Genomic DNA, 20,298 nt, shown 5'->3' on the forward strand with positions numbered 1-20,298 from the left:
AACACAAGGGGTTTCCCTGCTTTTAGACACAGGGCTGCTCTGGTCGGGGAGGAATTGTTACTCTGTACAGATTTTCTGCTTCGAAAAAGTCTAAATTAATTTGTTTTCTGGATCAGTGATACTTTTTCCTTTTCATGGTCCTTCGTGGTATTCTCTAAGGTAGATATCGAGAATGAAATCAATCAACAGAAGGAGGAATGACCTGCAAAAGAAAATCAATCTGAGAATGAACAGTGGCCACTCTTGATTCTAATGATTTTGGGGAACATTCATTAATAACAAAATAAAACCAAAGAAAATAAAAACAAACAAAGCAAACAGTTAAAAAAAAATAAAAACTCTCTGTCTCTGAGAGTGGATTTGAAGGCTATTGTGCTATTGTCTTCAATGACTAGTATCCAATGCGCATCTAAAAGGGGCAGGATTCTGATTCTGTAGCACTCGGATTAGAACTTCTTCTATTAGCAAGGAGCCTAACTTGTCCGAAGTCTCCCCAGATGGAGGGTGAAAGAAGAGCACTTGTATACTTTGTTTGTATACATGCCCTAGGATATGATAATCATGCGGATTAAAGAGAATGGAAAAGAGGCATAAAAATGATTCCAGCTCATTTCAAGTTCAGAACTCCATCTTCACATTCAGCAAGTCCATTTAGCTTAAGTGGTTGGGATGTTACAGTGTACTTGCCGAGCCTACTGCCTTTCCAATACCATGACCAATATTTTTCTTTCGTTGTAAATGGGAGGTTTAGGAACAACTTTGGGGATTTTATTTGGCAATTAGAATTCTCTTTTCTTGCCAGGATTAAGTTTTCTCTAAAGGATGTTGTCTTCTTTAGAGATCCTCAGTTTCATTAACTTGGGTGACTTTGACATGATAGCTATGTACAAAATCATCACTTCAAGTTTTCCACTATTCAGGATCTGTTAATTAGATAGTGGGGTTTTTTTTTCCGCATTATAGATTAGTTTAACATCATCTTAATCCACAAGTGCCCTCTTGGCCAGAATTTCATAAAGGAAACAATGTATGCTTGGAGACTCATTAACCACAAAATTAGTCTATTTTCTGAATTAAAAAAAAAGTTTCATTGACTTTGTTCCAAAGAGCATTCTGGAAGGCATAATATTAGACAAAAGTTGACCAAGGTAGAAATGATTTGATAAAGTAAACTTACTGGAAGATGGCCATTTTATAGAATCTGACTTGCTAACTCCATGGTCATAAAAAGGGAAAAATAAGTGATTTGTTAATAAAAGATGTTCACGCACTGCAGGACTGAAATATGATGTATTGTTTAGCACGTAGCATTATTTTTAAAATTATTATTTTCCTTCCATGTTTAGATCTTTCTCTGGAATTAAAGGACTCCAGCTGAAAGTTAATCTCCAACCCAATGAGAATTACTTTTTCTACGTGAGAGCCATCAATGGATTTGGGACAAGTGAGCAGAGTGAAGCTGCCCTCATTTCCACCAGAGGTACTTCCTTTGCACACAGAGAACTACTTCCAAACATTCCCATTCCTTCCCTCCACCACCCAGAGAAAACATCCTAGAGGGCCACTTCTTAAGCTTCCAGTCTGCTGGCAGTGCTAGGTTTTTGGCATAAGGACCCAGGGTTGGCCAAAGGTCAAGGTGTTTCTTTTATTTTTCTGGTTTAAGACTACCCATTGGCTACCCATTAGCTATCAGTCAGGTGCTAAAAAAATTAAAAAGAAAAAAAAAAAAGATGCTGGGGGTCCACTCCTGAAGATCCTGATCTAATTTACTGAGATACGGGCTTTGACATGTTTTTAATCTCCTCAGATGATTCATGTTTGGTTTATAATCTTCTGTAGATGGTGGGTATGTTTTGAGTCTGTGAGTGAGTGTGTGTGTGTGTGTGTGTGTGTGTGTGTGTGTGTGTGTGTGTTGGGGAGAGTGGGATGAAGATATTCTTGATGCATGACACTGTGAACTCCATGAATAATCTTCCAGTCTTATTCTTCTAATTATTTTCCATGCCTCGCTCATGATTGGTGCCAGTTTATGTTTGTTGAATACATGAATGTATGAGTAACTCAAGAAAATGATAACTGTTCAAGGGCCTTTTGGGGAAAATACCCTGATGATGCCAATAAAAAGAACTGGGCTGTTCTCAATTATTGTGAAAAGAAATGAGGAGTGGAAAGGTGATCATTTTTTACCTTATCCTAGACCCAAAGACTGAGGCCGAAACTTGAGGCTGGCCCATTAAGTGACTGGCATAACCAGCAAAAAGTTGTGCACAAGCCATGTGTGCTGTGTGCTGTGGTTAGGGACAGCGTGATGTTTGTAAAGAGAGCAGACGGGGGCACTATCTGTCCAGAAGTGTTCCCCGCAGGCCCAGTGTGGTGCCTGTACCGTCCACTGGTAGAAGCACTCCTGGAGGTTACACCAGTGCCGTCTTCAGACCTGAACGCGCACATGGGTCTCCCGAGGAGCTTGTTAAAATAGAGATTGTGATTCAGGAAGCCAGGGGGAAGGCCTGAGATTCTGCCTTTCTAACTAGTTTCCAGGTGAGGTAGGTGCTGGGTGGGGAGCATACTTCGTATAACAGTAGGTGCTAGATTTGGGCTGAGGGGGGTTTCACACACCTGTGGCACCAGGCAAGGTGACAAGTCACTAGCTCACAAGTCCTGATCATGGATAGAATTTTGCCATGGACCTGAAAACACCCTGCGGGGTGGGGGGTGGGGTGGGGTGGGGATTTTGATATCAGAAGCAAGGGGAAACTAAGATCTGAAAGGTGGGGCTTGGCCAGGGACGTTGTAACATTATAATCCTGTTTTCTGATCGCAATAGGAACCAGATTTCTCTTGTTGAGGGAAACGGCTCATCCTGCTCTGCAGATTTCCTCAAATGGGACAGTGATCAGCTTCGCTGAGAGGAGACGGCTGACAGAGTGAGTAGAAGAAGGCACGAGAGGCCTTGTGTGGCCTCACCTGCCACATCCTTGGTTGGGTGCACACGCTGTGTGACAGCAAGCACGAACTGCAGAGTTTGGTTATGGTTCGTTACTAAGGGAAAGTGATGGAGATAGTTCAAACATGGAGCAAGTGTCAATATTTTTATTGGAAATACAAGCACAGATGGTTTTGTTTAACACATAGGCTGTTTTAAGGCGTTATCTCTGGTTCAGTGAAAAAAGAGCCTGGGTTCATTCTTCTATTATATTCAACAGCAAATCACATTTTGTATCAATCCACTTGAAAAGGAATAGAGGAGAATGACATTTTGTTGAGTTTCTGGAGCTGGCCACATGCAGGACTCTCGAGATCTTGCCCCCTCTGCCTCAGAAGGGCCCACAAACGGAGAGTGAATGTGTTAGTCATTCAGTCCTGTCTGACTCTTTGCAACCCCATGCACTGTAGCCCCCCAGGCTCCTCTGTCCATGGGATTCTCCAGGCAAGAATACTAGAGTGGGTTGCCATTTCCTTTCTAGGGCTGACCCAGGGCTCAAACCAAGGTCTCCTGATTGGGGGCAAATTCATTACTGTCTGAGTCACCAGGGAAGTCCCCCACAAAAGGAAGCAGCAAAGTAAAAAGAGGGCAGAAGCTGAGGGCATAGCATGGAGAGGGCTCTGCAATTTGTCTGCAATCACTCATGGTTATTCTGAGGGTCCAAATGGAAGAAAGCGAAAGACTTTCGAAAATCGTAACCCATGTGAAACATGCTCCTGTGGGCACTGGTGTGCCAGGGGTGGACAGCCAGCAAGCTCTCACTACTGCCCTGAGCCCACCAACGGTGACTCACACTGTTTTCTTCTTAGGCTGCTATTCACCTGTCTGTGGTTCAGGTCAGGTATTACTTGGAAAGGCTTGGAAATGGCCAGGCCTTCTCTGGGCTCTGGCGCCCTTTGATCATATCTACAAAAAGTTCTGAGCACCTGTGGAATCATACATCAGCTATTCCATCTTGACTGGTCCTCAGGCAGCCCTGTCTTCCACATCTTTGAATCCTCAGAATCTATCCTAGGGTCCAGAACACTGGAAGTGCTAAACATATACCAATAAGTGAATTCAGGAGGAAAAAAAAAAATTTAAGAAATAGATTGAGCTTTTCTGTCTCTTGGATTTCTCAAAAAATCGAAGAGAAAAGAAGTATATTGGAGGTTGGTTCATACATGACTGATGATAATAACTGTTCAGTTCAGTTCAGTTGCTCAGTCATGTCTGATTTCTTGTGACCGGGAAGCACACCAGGCTTCCTGGTCCATCACCAACTCCTGGAGCTTACTCACACTCATGTCCATTGAGTTGGTGATGCCATCCAACCAACTCATCTTCTGTCATCCCCTTCTCCTCCCACCTTCAATCTTTCCCAGCATCAGGGTCCTTTCCAGTGAGTCGGTTCTTCATATCAGGTGGCCAAAGTATTGGAGTTTCAGCTTCAGCATCACTCCTTCCAGTGAATATTCAGAAATGTTTTCCTTTAGGGTTGACTGGTTGGATCTCCTTGAGGTCCAAGAGACTCTCAAGAGTCTTCTCCAACACCACAGGTCAAAAGCATCAATTCTTCGACGCTCAGCTTTCTTTATAGTCCAACTTTCACATCCATACATGACCACTGGAAAAACCATAGCTTTGACTAGATGGACCTCTGTTGACAAAGTAATGTCTCTGCTTTCTAATATGCTGTCTAGGTTGGTCATAGCTTTTCTCCCAAGAAGCAAGTGTCTTTTAATTTCATGGCTGCTAATAATAATAGCTAATAACTGTAATATATTTGATAGAATTATGTTAATTATTAATCTGAAAATTAGTTCATACATATCAAGCAACCAGGTTTTGCTCCAGAAAGCAAGCGCCCATCAGTAGCCACCTCTCTGAAATGAGGTTGTTGGGTAAAGACACAAGAAAGTGAGATACATTCCCTTGTGTAATCATTTTCTCACCTGCTAAAGGGGAGCAGGAGATGGTGCTGACTGAATATTAATGCTGCTTAAATTAAAAATGCTTCCTTGCTGTCTCAGCCATTTCAAAGCAAAATTGAGCAATTCATGCAAACAAGGTCACCCATCAGCAGGTGAAAGTGCTTTGGTTCACTTCACCATGCCTGTTACAAAAATAGCTGAGGTGAGACTAAAAGAAACCTTTCAACAGGCTCTTAGGCATACCTACTGCGATCTAAAGAGGCCCCAGCCCCCAAGACTGTTGACCGCAAGCCTCTCCAGAGCACAAACAACACACCCGCTTCACCTGCACTACCCTCTGCTCTGGCCTCCCCAGACGCCTGCTGTCCAGGAGCAGCACCTGGTTTGGTCTATGTGCCCAGGAAGGTCCTCAGACATGGGAACTCATGGTTAAAGGTTTTAGAGACTCCATTTTGTGTGTGTGCAAGTTTTTGGGGAAAAAATTTACCAAGTCATACTCTCTTAGCATTCTCCTCTTGCCTCCTTTGTATTTCCGCACTCCCTTTGAAAGCCGTGCATGCTGTCACTTCAGTCATGTCGGACTCTTTGTGACCCTACGCACTGTAGCCCACCAGGCTCCCCTGTCCGTGGGATTCTTCAGGCCAGAACACTGCAGTGGGTAGCCATTCCCTTCTCCAGGGGATCTTTCTGACCCAGGGATTGAACCCACGTCTCTTATGTCTCCTACATTGGCAGGTGGGTTCTTTACCATTAGGGCCACAGAGTGGTGCCGTTTCTTTTTATCCTATGCGTGTGTGTTCAGTCATCAGTCACGTCTGATTCTTTGCAACCCTATGGACTACAGCCCGCCAGGCTCCTCTGTCCATGGAATTTCCCAGGCAAGAATACAGAGTGGGTTGCCATTTCCTTCTCCAGGGGTTGTTCCTGACCCAGGGGTCAGACCTGAGTCTCCTGCATTTCCTGCATCGGTGGATGGGTTCTTTACCACTGAACCACCAGGGAAGCCCTCTTTTTTTTTTTTTTTTTTGGAAGCCCTCTTCTTTTTATCCTATCATTATTCTAATTATTTTCTAGTTCCCAGTTCCTCTAAGAGATGCTATGTGTAATACATGCGTGTTGTGTGTGGCAGTAGAAATACGTTAAAAGCATGTTGAATGTTTGGGGAATTCTGTTGCCCTCAGGTCAAGGTCAGGGACAGCACGAACAATGAATGCCTTTAGTCAAATTCCAGCAGTTTCCAAGGATAGAATCCTGCTTAAACTGTGGGTGCGTTTACGAATGTCGATCTCTATGAAATAAAGGTTGCCAATTCCTGATGAACTTTGCCTGCAGAATCCCATCAGTGCTGGGTGAGGAGCTGCCTGCCTGTGGCCAACACTACTGGGAAACCACCGTCACAGACTGCCCAGCCTACCGACTGGGCATCTGCTCCAGCTCAGCTGTGCAGGCTGGCACCCTGGGACAAGGAGAGACCTCGTGGTACATGCAGTGCTCTGAGCCACAGAGGTAAGCTGGGGCCTGCCCCCTTCACCCAGTCAAAGTGTCATGAGTCGATGCCTAGGCCGAGGGCTCTGAGGGGCCTGATAAGTAGCGCCTCACTTCCCTGGCCCAGCTCTGAGCCAGCTGAGAAAGAAGAGAGTCAAGTATCGAGCTGGCCCAAAAGTTCATTCATGTTTTTCTATAAACAAACTTTTGGGCCAACTGATACATGGAGACTCAACTATTACTCTGATTACTGAGGAAGCCAGTTTTAGAGAATGTGGTTCATTTGTGAGAGCAAAGCTGTTTCTTATCTCGAATCCTAATAGATTTGTACCCACCCAAAGTCTTGGCCAGGCCAGCCAAGGACATACTGCAGGACAGAGTAGGTGGCTGGAAAAGGACGTGTGTCTCCTCAGGAAGCTCGTAATGAAAAGTTAGGAAACTGGGTATGTGGCCAAGTTTTCCTTCAAAGTCCACCCCAGGGTGGGGAGAGACCACACGGGTAATGCTGAAAGGGCTCCCTCCATTGAGGAGTCAGTAGGACTGAGGAAGAAGTGGATCCCAGCACCCCGTCCCCTCCACTGCCACTGGTCTATATTAGGGGTTGGCAAACTACAACCCACAGGCCAAATATGACCTGCTGACCTTTTTGTAAATAAAGTTTTACTGGAATACAGCCAAGTTCATTTGTTTCCATATGGCCTATGGTTGCTTTTTGCTATAATGGCAGAGTTGTCTAGTTATAACAGATACCAAATAGCCCCCAAAGCCCAAGATATTTACTGTCTGGCCCTTTACAAAGTTGACTAACCCCTGGTCTATATTATTGGTGTGACTGACCTGGGGTTCTTGGACTCTTTTTTTGTCTGTTGTTTTTAAAATTCTTTTTAATTTGTTGTTTTTGTTTGGTTTTTCGACCATGAGGCATATGAGATCTGAGCTCCCTGACCAGGGATCAGACCCACACCCTCTGCATTGGAAGGTGGAGTCTTAACCCCTGGACCACTCGGGAAGTCCCCTTAGACTCTTTAGTCAATTTCCATTGATAAGAATCTAGACGAGGAATTCAGGCAAGGCTCTACTGGGATTCATGCTGCAGCAGGAGCGAGCAAAGACAAGGAACGGGGTTCCCTTGCTCCCTCCCTGAGGAGGGGTGAGCTGGTCCCTTGGAAGGAGGGTAAAGGTGGATTGGTAGGTCAGGCTGGAGCAGTGGCTTAAGGGGTCTGCCCGCCCCCTTGGCGGTGCCGTGTGCATGTATCACGGGCAGTACCCTGCTTTTGCTCCCAGCCCCTCAGAAGTGGCAGTTGAGTTTGGGCCCTTTGTATCTTGTCCATAATTTGCCCCAGCTGGGCACACATGTGGTTATTTTTAGTGTCTTTGTTGCTCCAGGAGACATTTGTCCAGGGCAAATGCTGCAGTAAACGGTCCCAGGTTGTAGACTGTCTCATTAGTATTGTCTAATTGGTTGATATGAAAAAGCCGTAAACCTGCATTAGTCTCAGAGAGATAAGGCAAGCAAGCTATGAGCCGAACATGTGCACAAGACGGTCTAATAAAAGAGCATGAGGCTGGGGCCAGGAACCTAATTTGAGTCCTGGCTCCATTCTTGAATAGCTTCCTATTGACTCCTCACCAGAAGTTGGTTAATCCTGTGAGCAGATCTGTCTTGGTTAATCTGTGCCTCATTTGTCTTGTCAGGGGACAGTGACACCTAGCCTACTCCATTTGGGAGTTGTGAGGGTCACATGAAGTCAGGTACAAGGAAGAGCTTTGAAACTGTAAAGACTCAAATATGAGGCATTATTCAAATGGAATGCTTAAAAAGGAAGCAGTGCTTGCAAGTTCCCAGAAAAAGGCCCACAGATTGGATTTTGCATATTTCTCGCTGCACATCTCTCCCTGTATCCTACTTGACAGAGTTTGATTCCCTGACAAGGTTCACAAGGACACCATCTCCAAGAGCTTTTCAAAGTCATACTCCATCAGATCAGAGCAACTATGATTAATTGATGTTCAGTGCTGTGCGATCCTTGAGGACCCATCCTCTGCCCAGAGTCGAAAAATCATTCAAACCCAGAGTTTATGATCGGTAGACTTAGAGTTGGAACTAGGTATTGATTTCATGAAGATTTCCTTGGACAACTGAACCCTTAAGAACCTAAAGGCAAGCCTCCAATAACAAAGTTCTAGACTCCAGAGAACAGAACAGTTAATTTCATTCAGCAGGTTCAACAGCTTTGGTCTTCGCCTTTTGTCACCCAGGGTAGGTTCTGTAGATTCTGGGAGAACGGACGTGCCTGTCTGTATGATCACAGCACAGAGAGGTCAGGTCTTAAGTGCCTCATTCCATGGTCCAGACAGAGCACCCTGGCCTTCAGGCCACTGAGTGCTGCTACAGCAGAGCCTCCTGGGTTTTTCCATTTTTCTGGCTTCATGATTTAAATGGAGCAGTATTACTCTTGATTCTACTTGCGTCTAGTGTAAGATGTCATGGTGGGAGAGGAGAAATGAAGAGTCTTAAGGAGAAAGAATCAGTTGCATTTCTTCCTGTCTGTCCCTAACTTACTCCTCGAGTTCAAGGCTTCCCTTCCTCTACCAGTCTCTCCCACAGCCCCCAGGCCTGTGCTCTTCTTCTAGTCTCTAACCACTCCAAGCCATTCTAAGTGTCACCACTGGCAAATATTTCTAAAACGTCATTTACATCATGTCCCTTCCTTTTCTGCTAAAGAAATCTATGAACATTAACAGTGGTGCCAGCACTCTGGGACCACAGTGAAAGCGGGAAGCCCAAAAGAATGTAACCAGGCTGGGGGACAGGAGTCCTGAGAGAAGCAGCCACCAGGGTGGAAAGGAGTCTGGGCTCATTCTCGGCCAGCAGTGAGATGCACCAGGGTGGGCTACACAGGTAGGGACCCTCGCCCAGGCAGTTCCAGGGTCAGGCAGATGTCAAGAATCAGGCTTCCGAATGACCCTTGTCTGAACAAGAACTAGCAGTCCAAAGGATGGGGAGGGAGTCATTCCACAGACAGACAGGCCTTGTTTTAGGCCGGAGTGCAGCTTGGAGAACGAAGTGATGTGCTCAGTGGGAAATGGGGCAGAAGCAGGACAGGGTGAATTCCAGGCCCTGCAGAACGGTTGGGTCCAAGGCTCCCTGGAATGTCCTTCCCTCCATGGTAGCAACTTGCTCAGGGACTGACTGGGGCTGGGCCTGTGGGCACTGGGGATCTTCCAAGCAGGGTAGGGAAATAGCTCAGATGGGCATTCAGAACCCTCTTGACCAGTCCTGTCCAATCACACATTCTGAAAAACTAGAAAAACGATAGATGTGGCTATTGAGCACTTGGAATGTGGTTAGCAAGACTGAGGAACTGAATTTTGAATTTTACTTAATTCTAATGTAAGTGGCCATATGTGCCTCTTGGCTACTATATTAGACAGGGCAAGCCAGTATAGAGCCTGGCCTCTGACTTACCTATCCAAGTAACACTCTCAAAGTCATTCACATGTCCCCTCCTGACTGGTCAAGCAGATGGCATACAGGTTTATTCTGCCACCTCATCATTGCCTCTGCTGCCCCCACAGCTTGGATCACCTCACCCTTTTCCCCCTTATCCAGTCCTGACCTTTCTTTGGCTGAACGTGCACCCATCTGCTCCCCAAGCCTTCTATAAGAACAGCAGCTACACTGCTATCCCCCTCATTGCCACTCACAGCCTCTGTGTGCTTTACAGGTTCTAAAATTTCATAGCGTTCTGCCATATTTCACATTGGCAAGGCACTGAAAAAGTCCTTTATCACTGTGGAAGTCTTGCTTACCTTCCATCCCCATAAACCTCTTCCCTTTTGAATGAGCTTCATTCGGCAAGGAAGTTGCCAACTTGCCATTCCCTGTGCTCAAGCTTCTAGGCGTTTAAGAGAGACACCGCAAGTCTTCAAAAGGCCCTTCTCTGCCTCACCAGAGGTATGCAGGCTCTATGGCCCAGTCTGTTCAGCGTCACTCCCACCCTCAGACCCATCAGATCCGCAGACCACACACCTGTCTCTCAGCTCTTCTCTTGTGCTTTCAGGGCCCCACCCTCTGTTTCTAAGATCACCAGGAGAAAACTCCCACCTTATGTTACTCTTTTGCACAGAGCGGTTTCGCTTTTTCTGTTCAGCAATTTCTTGCTCCCAACCCATCCTTGAACCTTTCCTTTCACAACCAAACCACGTCCATGAAGTGTATCAGAAAACACTTTCCCCATCTGTGCCCAGAGCTGGAGTCTGAGCCCCAGCCTATGCTAAAGTCATAAACAGTTTTCCTTCTAGTTCAGTAGAGTATGGGTTCCTTGAAGGCAAGGACAGTATGCTGTGGTCCTTCATATCCCCCAGAGGTGCAGAGGTTTAAGTGAAAACATGGTGAACTGAATGTATCTGAACTTAAGAGAGAAATCAAAGGTAACCCCCCTTGGCGGTAAGGCTGCAGAAAACATGGAGAAGATGAACAGGAAAGTTGGTTTGGGGCAGGGGCATTGTACAAAGGATGAAGTTGGACAGAAATAACGACATAGTTCTTAAACTTCATTAAGGCCCTTATATAAGTCACTTACAAATCTTTTAAACAGTACAATTAATGCATTTTATGGAAGGCGAGCCTGCAGTACTTTTTTAAAATACATGGCAGCCTCAAAGGAGTTTTATTCAAAAGAATGACACACCATGAATGCGGTAGTTAAAACATGTGGGCAGCCGGGAAAGAATTAAAATGTGGAGAAAAATCACAAGGGAGGCATATGTTGGTTATTCTGGGCCTGCCTCCTAATGTAGAAGTAGCAAAATTATTAAAAAATGCTCATCTGTTGGGAAGAGCTATGCATTTTAGCATCTAGGAAGGATCTGGCTAAGGTATTTGGGGCAATGTTAGTGCAACTCCTTATTGTGAACTGAGATCAATAACTGCAAAATCGGTTGTCTCCAGGTGATTTTCTTTATCATAGTCGTTCAAGATTTCCAAAGTTTTCAATTCCCATTCTTTTCCATTGCAGATACACATTTTTCTACAGTGGCATTGTGAGCGATGTCCATGTGACTGAGCGTCCTGCCAGAGTGGGCATCCTGCTGGACTACACCACCCAGAGGCTGCTGTTTATAAACGCTGAGACTGGACAGATGCTCTTCATCATCAGGCACAGGTTTAACGAGGGCGTCCACCCTGCCTTCGCCCTGGAGAAACCCGGAAAATGTACTTTACACCTGGGCATAGAGCCCCCCGATTCTGCAAGGCAGAAGTGATCATTGGCTTTCAGAGTTTCCAAGAGCAAAATTCAGATTCTGGAGGAGGGGGCTGCTCTGTTGTTCTTTCTTGTGGGTGCTAGACAGCATTCAAAAATTTGAATACAGCATTCAAAAAACACTTGCATGAATGATAGCTCCATGCACAGTGATCAATACGCGAGCCAAACCACCAAGAAAACCTTGAATTTCTAGACTGTCGTGTGAGTAGAGGATGGAAAAAGCAACCTCTGCCCTTCAGTTTATATATGTTTGAGTTCTTCCCTAAGTGAAAAGGATTTATACCTGACTTGGGAATCGAAACAGCGAAATGGACTCCCACCTATGTCGCTGGTGAAAGAAATCCTTGAGGGACAGGTCTGTGTCCCTTCCAGAGTGAAGGGAAGGTTGTGCTGGTAATACACCTCCTCCGACAAGAAACAACTACTTTTTCCATAAGAAATATGTCACCTCACTTCACTAAAGAATGCTGAGTCCTAATCAATAGAGAAAATGTTTTAACCATTCTAAGCTGATAATGAACTCTTTTGTAACCATTATATACTGTAGAACATGAGTCTCTTTTCCCTGAAATTTTAAATGTAGAAAAATGCTAGATGTTAGAGATTTCCTTTTTGTTAAATAAATGGTTAGAGTCTATAAAACAAAACATGTTATGTGAACTTATTACATGTGACTTGCAAGCCTGGCGTCTCTGGATGGGACAAACTGCGGATAAGGAGTCACCACACTGCAGTGGGTGGTACTACCACTCATTTTCCTGTGAGAATTTATACATGTAAGCTTTAAAATCTAAACATTTTCAGCCTATAGTTACAGACAACTACCAGAAACTGAGAATCTCTTTTTGCTAAAAATAAAATGGTTGGTCATTTTAAGATATATTGAAATCTCTCAAAATCTTCCTAAAATATGGATGTGTAGAGTTGATAAATATAAAATGCATGTTGAGATGATTGCTCTTGTTCTCTACAAGACAAATACTTTGATTGTACTTGTAGATTTCTTTAACATTACGAACTCAACTGTTTTCTTATATCAAGAAATAATGTCCTACTTTTGGTACATACCCTAAAATCTATTGTTTAATAGCTGGAAAAGCCAAACTGGGTGTATAACTACATTAACAGAGTGACTTCAAAGCCTTCCTCATCCTGCTTTGAAATTAGGGCAACTGCTGGCAAGAAGGATAGTTAATGAAAACAAGGATTAACCTGCTGCTTTGTGGGAAACACTGTCTTCCTTTTTTACAAGCCTTAAGATGATAATCAGGTTCTGACTAATTAGCAACTCATGGTCATTATTACTTTTTTAGGGGGGAATATAGTGTAATCAAAAACAATAACAAAAGGAGCAGCGACCATGTGGATTTTAGAATTTGACTCAGTTTGGATTCCTCCAAAAGTAGACCAAAGAGATAAAGATTTAGTGCAAGTTATTTACATAGGAGGCGATTCTAGGAAACATAGGAGGCAATTCTAGGAAGCACAGGAGAGGAAGTGGGGAAAGTGAGAAAGGAAGAGGCAAAAGTCTAGAGGACATGTTTTATGGGTGGGTTATTACAGTGGGGGCACCCTCCGAAACCACTAGGAACACACCAGAGGTTAACGTGTAAGCACTCCTGTCCAACCCAGTTGGGTGAGCATTGCCCCTGGAGACCTCGGGGCACATTAAATTCCCTTCCCTACCTTTCCAGGTTGTGTTCCTTGAAGGCTCTTGTGGCCACAAGAAACCCCTCAAAGGACACAAGAAACACAGGTGCCTGATACAGCCGACAGCAGGCCGAGCACCCTCTAATGCAGCTGCTGGTGCACTCAGGCCAGCCATGCGGACGCGCACAGGATGCCAGCAGCGTCCGCCGTCAAGCTGGGAGCAGCTCCGGTGTTATGGCGGAAGCCGTGTAGTAATGGGAGGAGCTAGGGTCAAATCGTGACTCAGCCCGCCTACGTCATGACTCAGGGCAACTCAGATGCTTTAGTGATGCCTTTTTCTCAGGATAATTATAAACATAAGGTTAAATAAGCACGTGAAACAGCCCAGTATTTTTAGCTTACAACGTCCTGACGAGGATGCCAGAGACCCTCTGTGGCGACCTTCCACCGCATCCCCGGGAAGTGGGTCCCTATCTCTGACCCCGTAGCAAGTGGAAGCTGGCAGGGAGGACAGTGGGGTTGGGAGCTCATGGTTTAGCTGCCTTTGTCTGTTAACCGAGAGGCGGTGGTTCCTAGGGGACTGGTCCCGTGCAGACAAGTAGAGTGAAGCTAATGCTGTTTCCCCCACATCCTCCTCCTCGGCCCTTACTCTCTGAGCTCCTTTTGCGTTCTTGTCTTTCCTCTTCACGCAACGCAGATCCTCAGCGAGAGGAAAGGAAGGCAGCAAATTTCTGTTCAAATTTCTCCTCTGGAAATTTGTTGATGGTCAATGTATAGCTCATGCAGTATTTCTTAATGCTTATCAGGTCGTTGCACAATAAAAATTTCCATTTTATGGATGAGGAAACCAGTCTCAGAGCAGTTAAATAACTTGTTCATAGCCAGAGCTGGCAGAGAGCAGAGGATGGATTTAGATATAGCTTGCATCCAAAGCTAGAAGAATAAGATGATTATATTTTGCTTCATTTTTAATCACAGATCATTTTTCTACATATACATTGTACATGAAATTTACCTGTCTATGCATACTCATATGCACACCACACATACACATATGAATATACATATATACACACATATATTTATTCATACCTCCACTTTCTCTTCCCTCCTAAATTGACTTCCTTCCCAAGCCTTTCTTTTGTTATCAGTGCTGTCCTACTCGCAGCAGACGTGGGATACTTTAATTCTTTCTTCAATACCATTGAGCTTATTTAGGATTCAGAGGTATGTATAATATTCTATTTGTGCAAAAAAAAAAAAAGTGAAACCACATACATGAAAACATAGTGTTGCCTCTAACAGATACAGGGCCGAAAGAGAGAAGTGTGTGGAAAAAAGATTACAAAATGAGGATGAACCCTATGGTCCTTCTCTATCTCTTTGCACCTGGCAACTCTGCTGGATATATTCTTTGTCAAAATTAGAAGTATTTTTCTGTTGGAGCAAACTGGAATATGTTCCTGTTGTTTTTATAGAAGTGCTTCCCTAGCGTCCAACAGAATTGTCTTGTACTTCACACTCACTTACAAAACTGTGTGATTTCAGCGCTGAAAACTAACATTCTCCCATCAGAAGCATCTTTCAGGCCTCAGAAGGGCCTGTAGCTGAGGTCCCTTCTCACCCTTGCTGTGTTAATTACCCATTCATCATCTCAACTGTTTAATTGCTGAAAGAACTCACAGGACTCAGTTTATGCTCATGGAAGAGCTTTATCACAGGCAAAGAATATGGTCCAGCTGCACAGAGGAAGGGTCAGCATTGAAAGGGTCCTCCTATACGTCAAGTGCAGGTGTCCTTGTCCACGCATGAGCGGGATGTACAGCGTGAGCATATTTCCAGGCCTCAAAACACCCACCGTCAGGGAGTGTGTGAAGCACCTGGGTAGCAGGAAGCCCAAGTTTTGTTTCAGGGAGTTTGGTGTCGGGGAAGGGGGCTATCATATTAAGCTGGTCATGTACTTTCTAGCTGTAAAACTAGCCCTAATTGTTGAAACTTACCTCCCTGCCCCCTACAGGCTCTACCAAAGCCAGTACCTAAGATAAATCCAATGATTATTACTAAATGATGCTGATAGACTGATACAGCTTGCTTCAAAAGAACTGATCCATCCATGGTTATAGAATATCACTTCTTTTTAGTTAATAGATTTCCATGGCATTAGGCAAGAATCAGTAACTATGTGGATACACAGGTGGTCAATGAAGATGAGTGGGAATGAACCCATGCTAGGCAATTACTGTCCTGAATTCCAGAGCCCAGCTGCTGGGGGTGTTTCACGGATAATAGTCATGAGAGCTGAGTGCCTCTCCTGCCAGTAGCCATCCCCCATGTCCCTAATTCGGTGACTGCTAGGCAGTGATCAAGGGCTCATCCTTGAGCTGAATGAAGTTGGACCTGCTTTCCAGCCCCCTCCACAGTGGGCAGGGGTATTGGCAGGGGAACGTATCTTCTGTAGTTTTCACATTAGGCAAATGGCATCTCTTATTTTGCCTTTCTACCCCCAGAGTGTGTGTTGGTTGCGCTCCTCTTTTGTGTGCCCCTGTTTCGGTCTTAACTCTGTCAATATTGAGTTCATTTTCTCTAATCAGTATCAGTAACTTCAGGTGCCCAAATAGTATATGCACTGTAAGAATAGCTTGAGAATAGTTGGAGGGTTGACAATGTTTAACCTGGAACAAAGACAGGTTAAGGAAGGAAATAAGAGTTCTTCAAAGACTTGCCGCTGTTTAGTCCATAGGTTGTGTCCCAACTCTTTCGTGACTCCATGGACTGTAGCCCACCAGGCTCCTCTGTCTATGGGATTTTACAAGGAAGAACACTGGAGTGGGTTGCCATTTCCTTCTCCAGCGGATCTTCCCAACCCAAGGGTTGAATCCTTGCCTCCTTCATCTCCTGCTTGGCAGGTGGATTTTTTACCACTGCACCACCTAGGAAGCCAGAGACTTGAAGGGCTGTTTTATGGAAGGAATTAGGCTTATTTTGAGTTTTACACCAGAATCAGTGGGTAGAAGTCCCAGGGTTGAGGAATTTGGTTCAAGAGAAGGGAGAATACCCAATCAGTAACAGCTGGCTAAGAGACGTACTGCTTAGCAGGAAATGAGCACTCAGAGTCAGGCTGAAAGATCGACCATCTGAAATTTTAAAGAGCATATTCTTGCTTTCAGTTCCAGATCCATGGTTTTTAAGCTGTATTCCTGGGGTGCTGGGATTCCCCAGAGGGGCCTGAGGACAACATGGGATCCAGTAGGAAAGCCAAGTGGGCATAAATTCAAACCCCTACTCCTTTCCATCACAGTGGCTCAGTGTGGATCTGGATTCCATATAACAGTTTATTTAATAAACAGGTTTCTATGGTGAGATAACGTTTTAAAAGTAGCTAACTGCTGAGATTAAAGTCTGAACTCTGTGATACTGAATTCACTTTAAGGACCCCAAAGTCCCTAAATCTTTAATTTTCTCCAAGTCCCGTGTCCTTTACTATCCAAATACTGATGTCGTATTGATTGTAAGAAATTTTGATTCTGATTCCAAACTTCCAAGAATTTCTCCAAATGATTGCTTTCTCCTTGTTGACATCTCTGCCCTCCAAACTCCCCTCCACTACCATTAGCCACCTCTTCTTCATGCGTCCCTGGTCCCTTTTGACTTTCACAATCCAGAACATTGACACAATCTCCATTGATTCCTTAAGGCAATGCTAACACAAGGCTGACATTGGTAGCAGTTAACATAGGTTTTGTTGAAGACTTGGGAGTTAATAAGAGAAATTTCTTCTTAGATAACGATGCAAAGTAAAACTGATTATGAAGCATCCCATGTTGCCAGAAGCTGCCGTCTGAACTCCTTTAGCCTGGCCTTCCAGACGTACTGAACAGACAAACGTCTCCATTCCATTTTGTTCTTAAATTTTCTAGCTTCTATTCAAGCTTTGTTTTTCTCACATCAGCCAATGGAACTAGAAAACATAAAACTAAAAAACACTTCTCTTACCAATATAGACATCTTTTATAATAAACAGAACAAAACTGTGCCCTCCTGTCTCCACCTCTTCTATCCTGCCCAGACTTTAGGCCTTTCTTTGCAGAACTAAAAAGCCCATTAAAAGCAATTCCCTAAACCAAAAAATACTTCCCAAGATGAATTTGGCCATTACTTCTTAGAATGGTTTTAGAATCCCCTTAGTATCTTCCCTTTCATGGATTTCTGTACAACTAGCTAATGATGGAAAATCCTTTTGCAAACTAACCCAAGCTCCCAGACTTCATGTTGGGCTGTCTCAACACCACAAAGAATCTTACTGCATGCTTGGCACTTTAAGGAGAGGTCGGCAGTCATCGAATCAGACAAAATCCTTGCTTTCAAGGAACTTATATTTTAGTGGACAATAAATACATACATGCATCCCTGGTGGCTCAGACAGTAAAGAATCTGCCTGCAATGCAGGAGACCCAGGTTTGATTCCTGGGTCAGAAAGATCCCCTGGAGAAGGGAATGGCTACACACTCTAGTTTTTTGCCTGGAGAATTCCATGGACAGAGGAGCCTGGAGGGCTATAGTTCACGGGGTTGCAAAGAGTCAGACATGACTGAGTGACTAACACACTCAAATACATACATAGTATGTCAGTGGGGAATAAGAACTAGGAAGAAAAATAAATCCAGGTAAAAGAATGAGAGTAATAGGAGGCAGGGACTGCTCTGTATTGTAGGTATGATTAAAAAAAAGTGTCTCTAATCAGATGATATTTGAATAAAGACCTAAATAAGGGCTTCCCAGGTGGCACTAGTGGTAAAGAACCCACCTGCCAGTGCAGGAGACATAAGAGACATGGGTTTGATCCCTGGGTTGGGAAGATGCCCTGGAGTAGGCAATGGCAACCCACTCCAGTATTCTTGCCTGGGGAATCCATGGACAGAGAAGCCTAGCAGGCTAGGAAACAGGTCCTGTGGATGCCTGCAGTGGAAGATTATTGACCACAGAAGGAACAGGTGTATAGCGGTCCTGATGCAGCATATGGGGGTGTGTTAAAGACCAGTAAGGAGGCCACGGGACTGGAGTGGAATCAGCAACGAGGAGAGAATGCTACGGATGCAGACAGTAGCTGGGGGGCCAGTTCATAATGGCCTTAAAGGCCAAGTAAGGACTTCAGGTTATATTCTGGGTGAATTAAGAAGTAAGGCATTAGGAGTGAGGCAATGGCAGTCTCAGAGAACTGGCTTTTTACATGTTTGGGTATTCTGTTTGTGAGCATTAAACAGTATGTTTCATAAAGGCCCCCTGGGCTGGCCTTTGCCAGCTCTCAGCTCCTGCAGAGAGGACCTGATGTAGGTGGGAGAGAAGAAAAAGTGTTCCTTGTCTCCCTCTTAACTCTGTCCAGGAACTGTGTGGTCCTGCTCACTTCCTGTTCCTAGGGAAGCAGCACCGCTGACTGGTTGCCTTCAGGACCAGCCTTGTGCAGAAATGTGGGGGAAAGTGCTATTGTACCTGGGGCTGGCTTGTGTTAAATTGAGTCGGTTTAGAAGCCCCAGTACTTCGGCCACCTGATGCAAAGAGCCAACTGATTAGAAAAGACCCTGATGCTGGGAAAGATTGAGGGCAGGAGGAGAAAGGGGTGACAGAGGATGAATGATTGGATGGCATCACTGACTCAATGGTATGAGTTTGAGCCAACTCTGGGAGATGTTGAAGGACAGGGAATCCTGGTGTGCTGTAGTTCATAGGGTTGCAAAGAGTTGGGCATGACTGAAAAGCAACAGCAAACAGCTTTTGATAAGTTGGCAGTCAGCAGGGATGGAGAAACACAAGCACATTTGAAGGAGTACTTTATATTTTTCAGCTCCGTGAATTTGCAGTTATCGGGAAGATGAGACCATGATGTCATTTAGGGACCATGTGGCCAAACAGGGCCTCGGACAGGCCGATGGGTGTGTGTTTATGTGTATAAGTGTGCTCATGTGTGCATCAGTATGTTGTGTATATTTCATATCTGTGTGTGTATGTGTTCGAGTGTATGGGTATGTGTGTGTAAAGGGGGAAAGGTGGTTTTTCTGAGTTAGCATTGTCATTACAATTCAGGGCTTGTTTTCCCACAGAAGACCTAGGAAGTGGATTGGTCAGAGGTCTCAAAGGTTGACAGGTCCATAGAGATTCAGCTCAGTTCAGTCGCTCAGTCGTGTCCAACTCTTTGCGACCCCATGAATCGCAGCACGCCAGGCCTCCCTGTCCATCACCAACTCCCGGAGTTCACTCAGACTCATGTCCATTGAGTCAGTGATGCCATCCAGCCATCTCATCCTCTGTCGTCCTCTTCCTCCTCCTGCCCCCAATCTCTCCCAGCATCAGAGTCTTTTCATCAGAGTCAACTCTTCACATGAGGTGGCCAAAGTACTGGAGTTTCAGCTTTAGTATCATTCCTTTCAAAGAAATCCCTGGGCTGGTCTCCTTTAGAATGGACTGGTTGGATCTCCTTGTAGTCCAAGGGACTCTCAAGAGTCTTCTCCAACACCACAGTTCAAAAGCATCAATTCTTCAGTGCTCAGCCTTCTTCACAGTCCAACTCTCACATCCATACATGACCACAGGAAAAACCATAGCCTTGACTAGACAGACCTTTGTTGGTAAAGTAATGTCTCTGCTTTTGAATATGCTATCTAGGTTGGTCATAACTCTTCTCCAAGGAGTAAGCGTCTTTTCATTTCATGGCTGCAGTCACCATCTGCAGTGATTCTGGAGCCCCCCAAAATAAAGTCTGACACGGTTTCCACTGTTTCCCTATCTATTTCCCATGAAGTGATGGGACCGGATGCCATGATCTTCGTTTTCTGAATGTTGAGCTTTAAGCCAACTTTTTTGCTCTCATCTTTTACTTTCATCAAGAGGCTTTTTAGTTCCTCTTCACTTTCTGCCATAAGGGTGGTGTCATCTGCATATCTGAGGTTATTGATATTTCTCCTGGCAATCTTGATTCGGACCCCCATTAGTCAAGCCCACAGAA

General features: G+C 44.7%; 1 protein-coding gene across 4 annotated transcripts in view; it reads left to right on the forward strand.

The window, feature by feature from the left end:
- CMYA5 (cardiomyopathy associated 5) overlaps nucleotides 1-12,298 on the forward strand; it is a 99,137-nt gene extending 86,839 nt beyond the window's left edge. For 2 of the 4 annotated variants that reach the window (XR_011258420.1, XR_011258422.1), the window contains 5 exons: nucleotides 1,347-1,480; nucleotides 2,825-2,924; nucleotides 5,447-5,631; nucleotides 6,229-6,402; nucleotides 11,403-12,298. Coding sequence is in view for 1 of the 4 variants with exons in the window: in XM_069597558.1 (XP_069453659.1) it covers nucleotides 1,347-1,480; nucleotides 2,825-2,924; nucleotides 6,229-6,402; nucleotides 11,403-11,649 (655 nt within the window). In the remaining 3 variants the exon portion in view is untranslated. The remainder of the gene's footprint in view (nucleotides 1-1,346; nucleotides 1,481-2,824; nucleotides 2,925-5,446; nucleotides 5,632-6,228; nucleotides 6,403-11,402) is intronic. The other 2 variants (XR_011258421.1, XM_069597558.1) reach the window with 1 other exon arrangement.
- The last annotated feature ends 8,000 nt before the right edge of the window (nucleotides 12,299-20,298 follow it).

Source organism: Ovis canadensis, chromosome 7 (genome assembly GCF_042477335.2).
Source record: "Ovis canadensis isolate MfBH-ARS-UI-01 breed Bighorn chromosome 7, ARS-UI_OviCan_v2, whole genome shotgun sequence".
In the NCBI taxonomy this organism is placed as follows: Eukaryota; Metazoa; Chordata; class Mammalia; order Artiodactyla; family Bovidae; genus Ovis; species Ovis canadensis.